Source organism: Zalophus californianus, chromosome 6 (genome assembly GCF_009762305.2).
Source record: "Zalophus californianus isolate mZalCal1 chromosome 6, mZalCal1.pri.v2, whole genome shotgun sequence".
In the NCBI taxonomy this organism is placed as follows: domain Eukaryota; kingdom Metazoa; phylum Chordata; class Mammalia; order Carnivora; family Otariidae; genus Zalophus; species Zalophus californianus.
The window spans coordinates 23,553,854-23,568,199 of record NC_045600.1 but is presented as its reverse complement, the minus strand read 5'-3'; the positions used below and the strand labels follow the sequence as shown (position 1 = coordinate 23,568,199).

The 14,346-nt window shown below is 42.6% G+C and overlaps 1 protein-coding gene across 20 annotated transcripts in view; it reads left to right on the top strand.

Moving 5' to 3' along the window:
* Nucleotides 1-14,346, top strand: part of NRXN3 (neurexin 3) — a 1,550,403-nt gene that overhangs the window by 433,434 nt on the left and 1,102,623 nt on the right. For 13 of the 20 annotated variants that reach the window (XR_004820137.1, XM_035728036.1, XM_035728039.1 and 10 more), the window contains 3 exons: nucleotides 1,219-1,520; nucleotides 5,443-5,466; nucleotides 7,377-7,538. Coding sequence is in view for 19 of the 20 variants with exons in the window: in XM_035728036.1 (XP_035583929.1) it covers nucleotides 1,219-1,520; nucleotides 5,443-5,466; nucleotides 7,377-7,538 (488 nt within the window). In the remaining variant the exon portion in view is untranslated. The remainder of the gene's footprint in view (nucleotides 1-1,218; nucleotides 1,521-5,442; nucleotides 5,467-7,376; nucleotides 7,539-14,346) is intronic. The other 7 variants (XM_035728032.1, XM_035728026.1, XM_035728031.1 and 4 more) reach the window with 1 other exon arrangement.

Sequence of the window (14,346 nt, the reverse complement as noted above, 5' to 3'; positions counted from 1 at the left end):
TGTCAGGGGGACAAGTGGGTTTTGAAGTTATAAATTACATCAACAAAAAATTAAATAAAATGTCATTACCTTGATAAATACACCTTTGAAACTACCTGGTAAGCCAGGTGCACACTTAGAATTTTTGGATTCCTCAGAGTTCTGTCCTGGGATATGCTAGTGCAGGGAGAACCAGCCTCTCTGGTTGTCAACCTGTGGCCTGTCCCCTTCGGCTCCATCCTGTATCCACAAGGGCTCTGGTATAAATGCACGTGGACGCCCATGTGGCCAAGCTCTGTCTAACTCCCTGCAAAAGGTCCCCTGTTGCTAGTTCTCAGACCCTGAGGTATGCACACCGATGGCATGATTTGCTGTTGGAAAATGAGTCCAGCGCAGAGCCTTGCAGAAGCCCTGGAAACAGGCCTGGGGCTCCTTGGGTAGGGAATTAAAGGATCCCATGGTGTGGCCTTGAAGGAGAGTATACACTCCAGTGGAACGCTGTCTTGATCCTGGATGTTCTATAGGATGGTCCGACCAGGGCCATCTAAATTGGGAGACCCTAGAGCAGAGATCCCTTTGGATCGAAAGGGAGCTATTGCTGTCTTGTCAAAGCATATCACCAAATTCCATTCTGTCCCCTTTCCCTCATGTGCTTGATCACCTTCTCAGGTCCAATCTCCTATTTAATAACCCTGTCACATTCCACTGGGCTCAGGACTCTACCATGGAAACCAAAGTTAGCTGGGTTATTGATGGATGGAAATTAGAGCCAGATCTTTCAGGGTAATTGATTTTTAGTTATTGGTCAATAAAAGGTACCTGGAGCTAAAGAACCCTTTGTCAGAACAGTTAATTTTCCATTCTACACCAGCTCTCGAACAAGCATTTAAAAGCCATCATTGAAGCAAAAGCAACGTAAACCTCACTCTACCATTTTGCATAAAATTTCCCTCTAGGTTTTTCCCTGGGAAAATGGGACGGAAAGGCAGCAAGCTCTCCTATGCCATTGCGTTGGTCTTCCACCCTTGTGAGGATAGATAGCTCCTCGGCAGTTAGTGTCTCTCGTGGTTTCCCTAGTACTTAGACACAGGTCCGGTGGAAGCGTTGGAGGGAGCTCATGCGGATAGCAGCTCCCTGGCAGGGGCATTGCCCTGGGGGGCCATGTTCTCTTTGGTATTTGCGTACTCCTGACTCATGGCAGTCAGGTGGTGACTGCTCCCCTCTTTCCTTTTCACGCAGCCCGAGAGGAGAATGTGGCCACCTTCCGAGGCTCCGAGTACCTGTGCTACGACCTGTCTCAGAACCCGATCCAGAGCAGCAGTGATGAAATCACCCTCTCCTTTAAGACCTGGCAGCGGAACGGGCTCATCCTGCACACGGGCAAGTCGGCTGACTATGTCAACCTGGCTCTGAAGGATGGCGCGGTCTCCTTGGTCATTAACCTGGGGTCCGGGGCCTTTGAGGCCATCGTGGAGCCAGTGAATGGAAAATTCAACGACAACGCCTGGCATGATGTCAAAGTCACGCGTAACCTCCGGCAGGTAATGGCGGAGGGGAGAGAGTGCCCGGAGGCTCCTCTTGGGTAGCGGGGGAGGAGGTTAGTGAAGCAGGTGCTGGACGAACTGGAGAAGCGTATAGATATAGCTTTGGATTTGTTGAAGCCTAACGTTCTCCCCAGTCTTTGCAGTTTCACAAGGAAAAATTATGAAAATATGTTTCTCCTCCTACTTCAGTTCTCCACTTATGCTTGTTTTTTTTTTTTTTCAGAAAAAAATTCAGTTGTGTAGATAATAAAAGTAATAAATACTTTCCTTTTATTCTGCTTTCCTTTTTATCATTTTCTTAACTACGTTTGAATCTTGTATTATTGTTAAATTCAATTAGGGACAGCATTTTGTTTCTGCAGCTTGCTAGATTTTCCTCATTTTCTGAATATATGTTTTTCTTTTTAGTTAAGTTAGCCATTGCCATGATGCCATGATTTTAATTCTTTCCAGAAAAAAGTCTTCCTTTTTCTCGTCCTTTCAATTTACTGCCCCTCCTCTGCTTTCATTTTTTTTTTTTCCTGCTGTTACGTTAACCTATAGCCTTAGAATGAATTAGCTGGAATCTTTCTGAATTCCTCTGTTTCTCTGTTCCTTGGTGCGGTGCTCCTACTTTATTGCCCCTGTCTCTACCTCGGAGGCTCTTCAGTTGACTGGGAGGCCTGGAAAGTGGAAGGATCCAAATAAAAAAGTCAGCTTTGGAGCAGCCTTTCCCGGTTCTGTTCGTGCTTGAGAACTCCCATCGCTTGCCGATTCTAAGCAGGCAACTCCGTCAGGTGACAACGCTCTCAGGAAGCCTTAGCCAAGTGAAGTTGTTTTCAGTTTCACAATGAATAATAATAGTCACAACAGTAATAATAGTAACACCTCACCAGCCCACATCAGTGAAGAAGAAAAGCATTTCCTATAAAAGTCAAGGTCTGTGCTGATGCCGCTTTCCGGGTTGCTATTTGCACTTGGTTTTTCTCCTTGTGATTTTGTCATTAAACCCAATTAGACAGGGTTCGTCCTTTATTAATCAGAAAACATTATGCAAATTTCCAGAGAGTGCTTAGTAGATTTTCTTCTGCAATATGATTGATTTAATGCCTTCTAATGTAAATATGAAAGCGTAAGAACGGACAAGTGTTTGCATATGTTTTCTGTTTGATAAAAGGGCGACTCCTTAGTATTGCTAAGTGAACAGAGAAGGTTCACAGGTGCTGGGAACACACAATATTCAAAACACCCATTGTAATGCTTAAGTATGTTGAGGAAGCCACCTGGTTGGGAGATGCTCTTCTATCTGTGGTGATGTTACCAAATCATATAAGTCTTAGAGCCCCAGTCCTCTTAATACCCCTGGACTGGACATTTTTGAATCACTGTTCTGTTTTTCCACCAAGGCCAAAGGATCCAATTGCTAATGTTTTCTTTAATAATCCCCCATCCATATTTACTCAGCTCAGCTGTCAAGAGGGCCCCAGTCGAATTTCCATTTGCTAACATACAAGGGCATGATGTGTTTGAGTTGCAGAGACTAGTCTAAAAAGTAAAATATGACCAGTTTTGGCTGGCAGGTACACAGTAACACCCTTTAGGCTGTAGGGGAGGGGAGAATTTTCATACATGATGGGGGAGCAGGGTCAGGCTGTGATTCTCACCAACCAGTCTGTTTCTCTGGTTCTCTCCCACTCCCTGTACTTCCTTGCCATTCTAGAATGATTCCAATTAGCTGGAGAAAGGCTCACTTTTATTTCCACTAAAAACACTTTTCTAAAATAGAATTGGCCCCCAGTTCCATCCTTTAAACTGAGTGGGGGATAAACCAAGCTGTTCTTCGAACATTGGTTGTGCTGTTTTAGTCAGAGCAAGCAGAGGAGAGCAATCCTGGAGGGTTTCTCTTCCAAGCTCTAAGACCCAGCTCCCTCAGTGCCCTTGGACAAACCATTTAACCTTGCCACACCACAGTTTCCATTTGTGAAATGGTGATTACAACCGTCCCCAGCCATGTGTGGTGGCTAAATATGCAAAGCACCTTATGTTCCAGAAGGATTATGAGCTCCTCCATGGTCTGGGTGCTAGACTCACTGTGACATGCGCACAATTTATACGCTGAGTATTCTGTTGTGAAGGTGACTGTGTCTCTCTGTCACCAATGCTGCTGCTAAACAGAGCTCTCAGTTCTGGACAAGGCGACAGAGGCCTGAGGGCATTGGGGGACATTTCTTGGCAGAGGGAATATGAATCTCATAGAGAAAGTGCCCCTAAAATTGGTCTTTAATGAAATCCCGACTGAATTTTGCATCCAAATACAATTTATTAAAAGAGAGGGAAATCTCCGAAAAGCAGAGTTGATTTTGCAAATGTAATCCTTTCAGTGCTGAATCATCTAAGATTATTATTTTGACCATTAAAAATACATTTATAGCATCTTCTTTAGTTCTGTAGGAGACAATTGAAGGGGCTGGAAGGCCCTGTCTATTTCAATTAAACTGTAAATTGCTTCATAAATATTTGATAACAAGCTTGTGACTGTCTCATCTACTTTTTTGGTAAGGTCGAATGGTTTCTGTGGCAAAAACTCATCCGAGGAATGCTTACTTGGAGTTTCCTGGAGTTTTCATTACTAAATGGAACAGAACTTTGCCTATTTCTTCCTTCTTGGTCATCTACTCATGGTTCTACCTTTGAGCCACGTCAGGACTGAGGCCAGCTACTTTACTGGGGCTTCTGATTAAAGGAAGGAATGTGAACTCTCTGTTCCAGACTGTCACTGGGATTAGGGACCAAAGTAGTGATGCGTTTCTCTGGGTTTGTTTTTGGTCTTGTTTTAAAACCCATGACCTTGAACATGGCCCTCATGTGAATTGCTTTACCTCTAATGCCACTTTAGTGAAACCACAAACACAAAACTGGGGTTACCGATCTTCCAGCCTTGCAGCCTCCCCGCTCAGGGTGTACTGGCCATTTAGCATTTGAAAATAGTCAGAGGACACAAATTGTAGGGCTTCTTTAATCATGTTTAACCTGCCAGTCCTCTCTGTTATCCATACAAGAAATTGCTTAAAAGCTTGAAAACCATTTTCTAAAGGGGAATGGGGGGAGAGCGATTCCAACGGGCAGCATTCTGGCAAAGAAAACAAAACAATAACTACATTGGGAAATAAAGAAGACTCCCAACTATTTTGATGCACTCTGACAACACAGTTATTGTCGACCAAGAGGAAAGCAAAGAGGAGAATGTCCCCCTCCAGCTGCACATATCCACACAAAATCAAGGGAGTCATGGATCTTTAATCATCTACAGAATAAGCTACATCATGTAGCCTTCCTATGCCAGAGGTGACCTGTACATGCTTTACGTTTTTTTCGTTGTTCTATTGAAAGTCAGATCATCCATGCATGTAGTCAGAGTCAGATATCAAAAAAAAAAAAAAAAAGTCCCCAGAATATTGGTATTTTAGCTCTACCTATCTGTCTATCTACATGTGAAATGATAAACTTTAGCGGTGTTTTCTTTCAGGATAGGTGGGCTGTGTATGTGCTAGAGGGTGGGAAGGGAAAATGGTGTTCATTCAGAAGAGCCCTTGGAAAGTAAGTATGATGCTAATTCTAACTGGGGTGAGGTCCGGTCTGAGCGGTGTTTGGAAGAAGGGGGAGTTCAATGACAGGGTGGATTGCAGCTCCTTTCCTGGCTCTGCCCTAGCTGCCAAGGTTTTCCATAGAGTCCTGGTCTCATTGTCTTCCCCACTCTCTTTTTCTGTGTCGGGTGCCTTTTTTTTGAAAAACTAACACAAGATCATTCATGCAATGTGTCATTTTACTAACCGACTAATGTACTAACACCCTAACGACTCATCTTTGTTTTTAGTTTTTTTAATTAACAATCGTTCTGTTCACAATTTTTAATTTCCTTTCTTCCCCCTTTTCCGCAAAGCACTCAGGCATCGGACACGCTATGGTAAACAAACTACATTGTCTGGTAGATATCATTCTTATTGTCTCTTTTTTTGGGTTTGCCGTGTGTTGCCCCCCTTTTCCTTCCCAAACCCCCCTTTTATCCTCCTTAGACTCCTTTCTTCTTCTTTTAAAATTTTTTTGTTGGATGAAATGCAAGCCTTTCTTTTTTGTTAAAAAAAGAAAAAAAAAAATGGAAGGGGACGTGCCTGTCCTGGAAATGGTATTTGGAGGAGTTTGGTTGGGACAGTTTCCTTTTCTCCAGTTTGTCATTTTTTTCCCCCCAAAAGTATTTTTTTAAAGAAAGAGTCCCCATTTAGCTAAATTTGTTTTGTTTTGTTTTCTTATTTTGCAACTTCCAAGTTACAGACTAGGGCCAACAGGCTTTCTATTGAGGACTTTCTTCTTTCTGTGTCTCCCTGTCCCCTCTCACTCTCCCTCCTTTCTCTTCCCTCCTCCCCACTCCTGAAGCCCATTTTTCTTTCCCTTTGGTGTGGCCATGGGCTGCCACAGGTGATCTGGGGAGGAAAGTACTCTATTTCCTCTGTTCTTCCTTTCCCGGCTTTCACCTTATTCCTCACCGTGGCCAAAGGGAGCTCTGCCAGTGTGTTCTCCGTACAGACTCTGCATGGCATGTTCCTGTCTCGTGGATTTCCCCATGGACATCAGAGTTTGTCCCTCCATTTTCCTCCTCATTACTAACAACCTGTCAGTCATCAGCCCAGTTCCACACTCTTCTCTTTCTTCATTTTTGTCTCTCTCTTCTTCATTCTCCTCTCATCCTTCATATATTTTGGGGTTGGGTTTGGACTTTTTCTTTTCTTTTCTTTTTTTTTTTTTTTAGTGAGGGAGGTGGCAGGCAGGGGAAAGACAACCCTTTAGTTTTGAGTGGTTTGGGTTTTTTTTTTTTTTTTTTTTTGGTTGTTTGTTTTTACCTCCATCTTATGTTCCACTTTGTTCAGTGCATGTAAGTGTGAAGTGGATTTTGATTCTTCCCTTTGGTTCCTCACCCCTGCCCACTTCCCTGCCCTTTCTCTTCTGCCTTTTCTCTTGGCTCCTGATGGTTTTCGCATGGGTGTGTCAGCGTATGGTGCGTGCACGCTTTGAGGCCCCATCTTTTCTCTTTGCCCTCTGCTCCTTCCATGGATGTTGGGCGTGTGGGTGCTATTTCTTCCCTGTGGGCATTCTTATTATTTTTATTTTGGTTATTATGCCTCATATTCTTTTCTTTTTGTTAGAGTTGCCTTTTTGGTTTGGGTCATTTCTCTTTTTGGTGGTGGTGACGGCAGTGAAGGGAGGGCAGGGGTTGGTGTCCTGGGGGTAGTCCATGGCATGTACCATCCATGACATATCAAAAATGAGACCCTTCTCCTTTCCTCCCCGAATGCATGTTTGTCAGCGTGGTGTGAGCCCCCAAAGAAACGAATAAAAAAGAAAAGAAAAAAAGAAAAGAAAAAAGGAAAAAAAAAACCATCCACCACCAAAGACCAACCCTAACAAACTCCATTGTCAAATGTCTCCTTTGCTGTTTCTCACTACCACCATAAATAACAGTCATTCAAAAAATAAACAATCATTTTACCAATGAACTGAGACAAGTGATGTCGTCTGAGGATAGTTCCATTTTCTAGCCTGACTGAGTAAAGAGTGCAATGGGTAGAGCAAGTTGCTCATCTTGGCAATTCCCCCAAAGTCTCCCGGGAGTCTGCAGAGGAAAGCTGGAGGCTTGGGTTGCAGGGAAGGCAGACCAGAAAATGGAACTTGGCTGCGCCTACCAAAATCAACCAAATTAGAAAGAATACCTCACCAAAATCTTAATGAAAGTGATGCCACAGGTAGGGGAAGCCACTGGATTTTGATAGGACTGTAAAGTCATTGTTGGGATTTTTCTTTGTCCCTATGTCCCTCCACCAGGTGACAATCTCTGTGGATGGCATCCTTACCACGACGGGCTACACTCAAGAGGACTACACCATGCTGGGCTCGGACGACTTCTTCTACGTGGGAGGAAGCCCAAGTACTGCTGACTTGCCAGGCTCACCTGTCAGCAACAACTTCATGGGCTGCCTTAAAGAGGTAACTGTCACATGCTCTCTTTAATTCGTTGACTGTCCCAAGAACAAATGAATTTCCAGTTCAATGAGGGGCTCTGTCCTCTAATCCATTCTTTGAGGCCATAGGTTGTAGCAAAAAAGACTTTGGACTTGGAAGTAAGGTCCTAGGTTTTGGTTCCCGCTTAAGCTGGTTGCATGACCTTGGGTTTGCCACTTAACGTATCTTGTGATTCTGTTTCCTCATCTGCCTAATGGGAAACTGTATCCCACAGGTAGAGGTGCTTTATAAATTAAATGAAATAACAGAGTTGAAAGGACTTTGATATCACAAGAACTACACCTTGTGAAGTTTGATTTCCTACTTTGACTTGGCAAGTAGGGAAGCTCTAGCTAAAAGTAGCTCAATTTGTGGTTGTGTGTCTTGTCTAAAGCATAACATATGTATTATTTTACCTTTGCCAAGCTTGGTGTTCCCAAGAGTCTCATTATTTGAGATAAAGGAAAATTTTCAGAATGTAACATTAAGGCCCAAAAGACTGGTTTTTCCTTTTCTTTTTTCTTTTTTTTATCCCCTGAAAGCTAGCAGCTGTGAGAAAGCAGTGGGGCTTTGCCATTACTCATTTATTACTGTTGTAGCTGATGTGTTGAGACCTCTGTCTGAGAGCAGAGGAGCTTCAGTCAAGTGTAAGTTCTCTAAGGTCAATTGTTGAGGCAAAAAGAATCAGACTTGATTTGGTAGAGTTCTTTCAGAATACTCTGTCATCCGAGCTGTGAACTGCACATTTTTGTTTAAGCTAAGCTAAGACTGATTGCCTGAGATATCTCTACCCCCTCCCTGGGGAAATTCCTTGAGAAGCTAACAGTGTTCTTTCTTGTAGATAAAGATCCCTTGTGACATGTTATGAGACTCCTCTCAGGGCAAATGTTTATTCTGATTATGGTTATTTGAAATTTGTTGAACATCGGTTATCATACAAGATGGCATTGTACATGCATGCATTCACGCCACTTGACTGTGAGCCATGTCAAAACAGGAGTTGGGTCCATTATGCCTGGTATATAGTAGATGCATAATAAGCATTTCTGGAGGGGATGCATTTATCAAGTCATCATTGGGCACCGTGTTTGTATTGTAACCGAATTTAGCTGCTCTTTCCAAGCTGTGGTCTCCGTGCTTGAGGATTTTATGATCTAGGAAGGGAGATGAGATCTGGAGGTGAGTGAGTACAGCTCAGGACACTCTGTGTTCAGTGCCACAGAGTAAATGTCCTAATTGAGTAGAATTAGAGGAAACATACATTTTAGGGGGAAGTCTGTTTCAGAGAAGAATTGATATTTGAGCTGGGCCTTGAGGCAGTAAACGTGTGTGAGTTGAGAGGAAGGGGTAGGAAAGAGAGACGTGACAAAGGAGGGAAAAATCCAATTACAGCTCTGTGTTATTCTTGGTCTGAAGGACAAATTATGGAAGAGAACCCCAAAAGGGCTTCCCTCTTTCTGCTGGACATTAGCTAGCCTTCCACCACCTGCAGGGATGCCAGTGGTCATTCCTGACAGAATTGCAGGAGACAGAGAACACTTCCGCTCTGGGATTTACTCCCATTTGGATAGAAAAAAGGTATAAACTGCTCAGCATCTAATGAACCCTGAAAGACGCTTAAACAGTGTTAAATCATACACACTGGCATTGTACTCTTGTCAGGATTAGATAGGAACATTCTGCTACTACGGACGTGGCTCAGGAATGAGTGAGGCACTGATTGCTGTGGAGAGCTCATCCATTTTTTGGTAGTGAAACAGCCTTGAGCGTGGACAGGATTTCTCCTGGACAGGATCTAGGGTGGCCTCTAGAACTAATTTTCCCCTGTACACAATTATGTTGCACCATCTCTCAATTATGTATTTTGAGACAAAGAGGCAATTTCCCAACTGCAAATTATCAATCAGGAAGGATGCTCCTGAACATTTTGAAACAAAGCTCATAAAAACACAAAGGTATCTCTGATGGCTCCATCCACACACAACCTAAAGTAAATAAAATCTGTATGCACACACACATGCACATGCACACATATTGCCTGGGTGTAGAGACCAGAAACCTTCAAAAGCTCATAAAAAGTGTTACTATAAGCTTAAAAATTAAAGGCAGTTCTGAAAAACGGTGTCAGTAACAGAAATAATTAGTACTTAGTAGTAAAAATATATCCATAACTAGCAGCATAAATCTGCATTTAAACCCAGATCAAGTCAGAAAAAGGAAAGTCCAGCCCATGCTGGGGAAAACGGTAGGCAGAATGAGAACTCCGTTAACTTATAACCTCATCTCTCTGTTGCATATGGTATTGTGGCGTTTCAAAGGGATCTGGGAAGCTTTCTCCTCTGAGTGTCTTAAACAGGTAACTTCAAGTCTCATGTAGTCCTGGCATATTCTTTCTTTCCGCTTAATCCTTACAGTTCACTTTGTTGTAGGGCAGGTCTGGGAAATTCTTCTCTCGTTCTTGGTATTTGTCTTTGACATTTAATGAATGGCAGAAGCTTCCAGCTAGGTTGGGATTTCTCTCCTTGATAAATCCCACCTATCCACTTTAACTATTTACCCTTAGAACAGTGTCCAGTTATTTAACAAGCCCTTCTTTCCTGTCTCTTTCTTCCTTTCTCTGTCTTTGCTTGCCTTTTGTGGCTCTGTGTTGCCTTAAGCTGAGCTGGGCACTTTCATGTATTATTTTCTTCAAAATGGGGACATGGTAAAAGGACTTCAGTGTTTCTCTTCCAGATCGCGGATCACTTTGTGTGTGGTACAAAATAGGCTTTATCTTTGGAACTACAGTTACTTCCACACTCAGAAGTTAAGTTCTAGCTCCTCTCTTGGGCAGAATGATTGTGGATTTCACCTGGGTGCACTGGCTTCCTAGCTTCCTACTGCTGTAAAAGCCACGACAGAGACTATCCAAATTGTCCTCAGACTGTTGTGGTTCTCCCCACACCCTAGTTATCAATACAAGATTTGTGTACACTTAAAAACTACCAGCTCAGTGTTGTGTTGCTGGTTGTGTTTCCATGTTTTCTTTTTTTTTTTAAGATTTTACTTATTTATTTGATAGAGCACAAGCAGGGGGGTAGTAGTAGAGGGAGAGGGAGAAGCAGACACCCCTGCTGAGCAGGGAGCCCGACAATGGGGCTCGATCCCAGGACCCTGAGATCGTGACCTGAGCCGAAGGCAGACACTTAACCACCTGAGCCACCCAGCCGCCCCATGTTTCCATGTTTTAACATGTGGGTCTTATTTTTGATCTTTCAGGTTTGTAGCTCCTAGAATGGTTCTTAGCATCTATTGGGCTCTTAGTAAACATTTGCTGAGTGAAATCACGTTTGCAAATTAATTATGTTTAAATAAATAATCTTGGAAATGAACATGTTTGTAAAATTAATGTTTTTAGATAAATGCTTCCAGGCACTATTAACCATGTGATTTTCTTGGGATCAGTAAAGAACATCTTGACATGGCAACAGCTGAATCTTTCAGGAAGTTCCTAGCTGTCTGATTCGAGAGAAGCATTATATAGAAAGGCTCAGCAAGGCTGAGAGGAGTGGGTTGGAACTTCCTCTAGGAAGAACAGGATTGAAAAGGCTTTGACAGAGGTATCATTGTATAAAGAAAAGAACACTGGGTTTGCAGTCAGAAAATCTGGCTGGGAATACCAGCTTTGTCACTGGCTCTATGGCCTGGAATAAACCACTGATTGTATTTGAGTCTGTTTCCTCCCTAACATGGATATACTGGGACCTTTGCTATGTTCTTTTTAAATGAAATAATATACATAAAAGTAACACCATACAGACATGTGCATATTGCTATAATGATTATTATTAAGGATTATGTAATACCCCTTATAAACAAACAGTTTATGAATACAAATATAACCATACACTTGTATACATTAGCATGGGCAGTATCTCCATATCTCCTAAATTAGCAAGTCACAATCAGAAGAAGAACCAGCCCTTTTCTGAGATTTGCCCCACTAAAGTCCTTTCATTTTTTTTCTGAAGTGGGGAAACCCACCCCACTCGCCCTCAGTCATTACCTTGTTTTGTTGCCTTCGGTCATGTATTTGACAACTGTCAATCTCCATCTATTAAAATGTGAGCTAATTCTGTGATGACAAAGGCCTCTTCTGTTCACAGGTATCTCCCCAGAACCTAGCAGAGTTCTTGGCATTAAAAAACAAAAACAAAAACAAAAACAAAAACAAAAACAAAAAACACTCATTGAGTATGTCTGGAATAAATAAAGGAATGAATGAGCTAACCTCATGGAGCTCTACAATTTGGTGGAATTTCGATCAACAGATAAATCCTAAAACCCTATAGGATACCAGGGACTGTGCTAAGTAAGAAACAAAGATGATTTAGACACAGTTTCCACGTTAGAGGACCACACAGTGAGTCAGGGGAGACAAATACATGGGTATAATTTCGATAAAAGATGGTTAGTAAAAAGAGGCATTCACAAGTGCAGTGGGGCTGTTGAGGAGAAGGACTTATATATTCTGGAGTTCAGGAGAGCTCTGTGGAGGAGCTAATGTGAGTCTCGAAGACAAACAGAAGTGAACGTGGCAGCATGGAGGGAGTGGAGCTCCAGGACAATGGGGCAGCAGGAGCAAAGACACGGGTGCCAGACTCACGGTAGTGTCTGGGCGAGGAACTTACACTTTGCTCATTTCAGGGCACAGATTATAAGACGAAGAATTTTGAAAATGTAGCTGCAAAGTTAAGTAGGGGCCAGGTCATAGAGAACTTTATCTCATACTCTACCCTTGGACTTTATTTTCTAGGTTAATGGGGAGCTATTGAAGGATCTTAAGTAGTAGAATGACACAGTCAGGTTGGCATCTTATCCATCAGGCTTTAAATTACTTGAGAAGTGAAGTTACTCCATTTATTACTTCCAGCTGGTGTATATTTTTGCCCTAGGAAGTTGAAGAGCGGGGTTGGGAGGGTTGATCCATTGACTGTGGCCTTGGGACCGGAGAGTGCCTTTCAGAATCTTAAAATTTCTATAGGAAAGCACTTCTTTCTGACTCCATTGCAGTTTCCCGTGACTCTTGCTGTCAGGATGTGCCTTTCTCCTTTACTTTGTCCTTGGCATTGCTGAGCTGTTACTGTTGGATGAAGCACAAGGTAGCAGAGGAAAGCCAAGTCTGGACTGAGGTGCACGGTAGTGTTTCTATCAGATTCAGGACCAGGGAGAGGAAACTTCCTCAAGCCCATCATGGTATTCTTCCATGTGTTGGGATCTTCCCTGTTGCTTGATTTGGTTCTTTGCACATCATCCTCCTTTCGTCTCAGTCTGTTACTTCTCCCCCAGTATATTGGTTCTCCGTTTCCATCTCCCATTTGCCCAGGGAGAAGCTCAGGGCTGCTGAGGTGTCTGGGACAGCTTGGTCTCTCTCACCTCTCTTTCGTCATGGAGTCTCTGATGGGGAGGAGGGAGAAGCAGGAGTATCGGGAGCGTGGAACACATATTTAAAGGAAAAAGGATTGGGTAGAACATCATTGTGCACATGACATCCCACATCCCTTTGTGATTATTAGCCATTTAAAACCGAATGGGGTTTTGCGGCCAGAGATAGTCTCTGAACAGATGATTAATGGTTTAATCTGTAATAACTTTACATTTTATAGAACCCTGATAGGAGTCCACATCTGGTGAGCCAAGCTATTTAAGGCTGTGTTAATTCTGTTAATTGCTATACGTTTATTTGAATTGCTGGCACCTGCGGGCTTTGGGATAATGTGTTTGTTGTTGCTTTTTTTTTTTTTAATATACTCATTTTATGCCATCTCACTGTTTTGCTGCTTCTGTCTCTTATGCTATCACAGTTTCTCTTCTGGTTTTTCTTTTGTGTTGTCCTCACTTCTTCACTCACTATACTTTTTTCTCTTTCTCCCCTGTTTTCATTTTCCCTACCTCTGTGCTTCTCTAGCTCTTGAGCTGGGGTTTCCTTCCTGATTTTGCAGTCCATGATAAATCGCTCTGTTCATAATCAGGTAAATTAGGTCATGGCATCGGGACTAAAACTCCTCTTTTCCCTAGCATTGAGAATAGTATGTGACCCCACGGTGAACGGAGACCAAGTGAGGGTTTTTGAGTCAGCATGAAAGATGAGAGGAGAAACACAAGTCCAGGTCTGAATCTTGTGTAGATTCATTCATTGCCAGCTGCCGTAGTAAGAGCAGGTCATTCGACTGCTCTTAGCCTCCTTCTGCATCAGATAATAATACCTACTTCAGGCATTTTTATGTCAGGAGCAAATGGGATTAAGAAGATGGAGGTACTTTATAAACTGTAAACACTGTGCAGATGTTCATGTTAATATTTGTTATTAAATGAAACCGAATTGTTTGGATCTGGCCAAGGAACTACATACTGCTCTTTGCTGGTTCTGCAATTTAGAAACTGCAGAAGTTAGGAGAGTCCAATGTGGTTTAACAAGAAGAGCAACTGAATTGGAACTTGGCCTCCAGATTATTAGATAATTAGAAAATGATATGGTCTCTTTGGACATCCATGTCTTTTTCTGTAAAGTGAGAGTAGTGATCCCTGCTAAACCAAATGCACACGACTGTGGAGAACTTCTAAAGTAGATATACAAGTTATTGCTTATTTAATTTTGGATAGCAAGGTAGGATTTATTTTCCTTCTTAGGAAGCTGTGCAAAGGAGCACTGTGTGGGCTTGGAGGAAAGCATGCTTTGACAGAAGAGAAAAACCAATACAAACAGGAGACCAAGAAGGGTAAGATTTCAACAAGATAGAAGTGGAAACGTGAC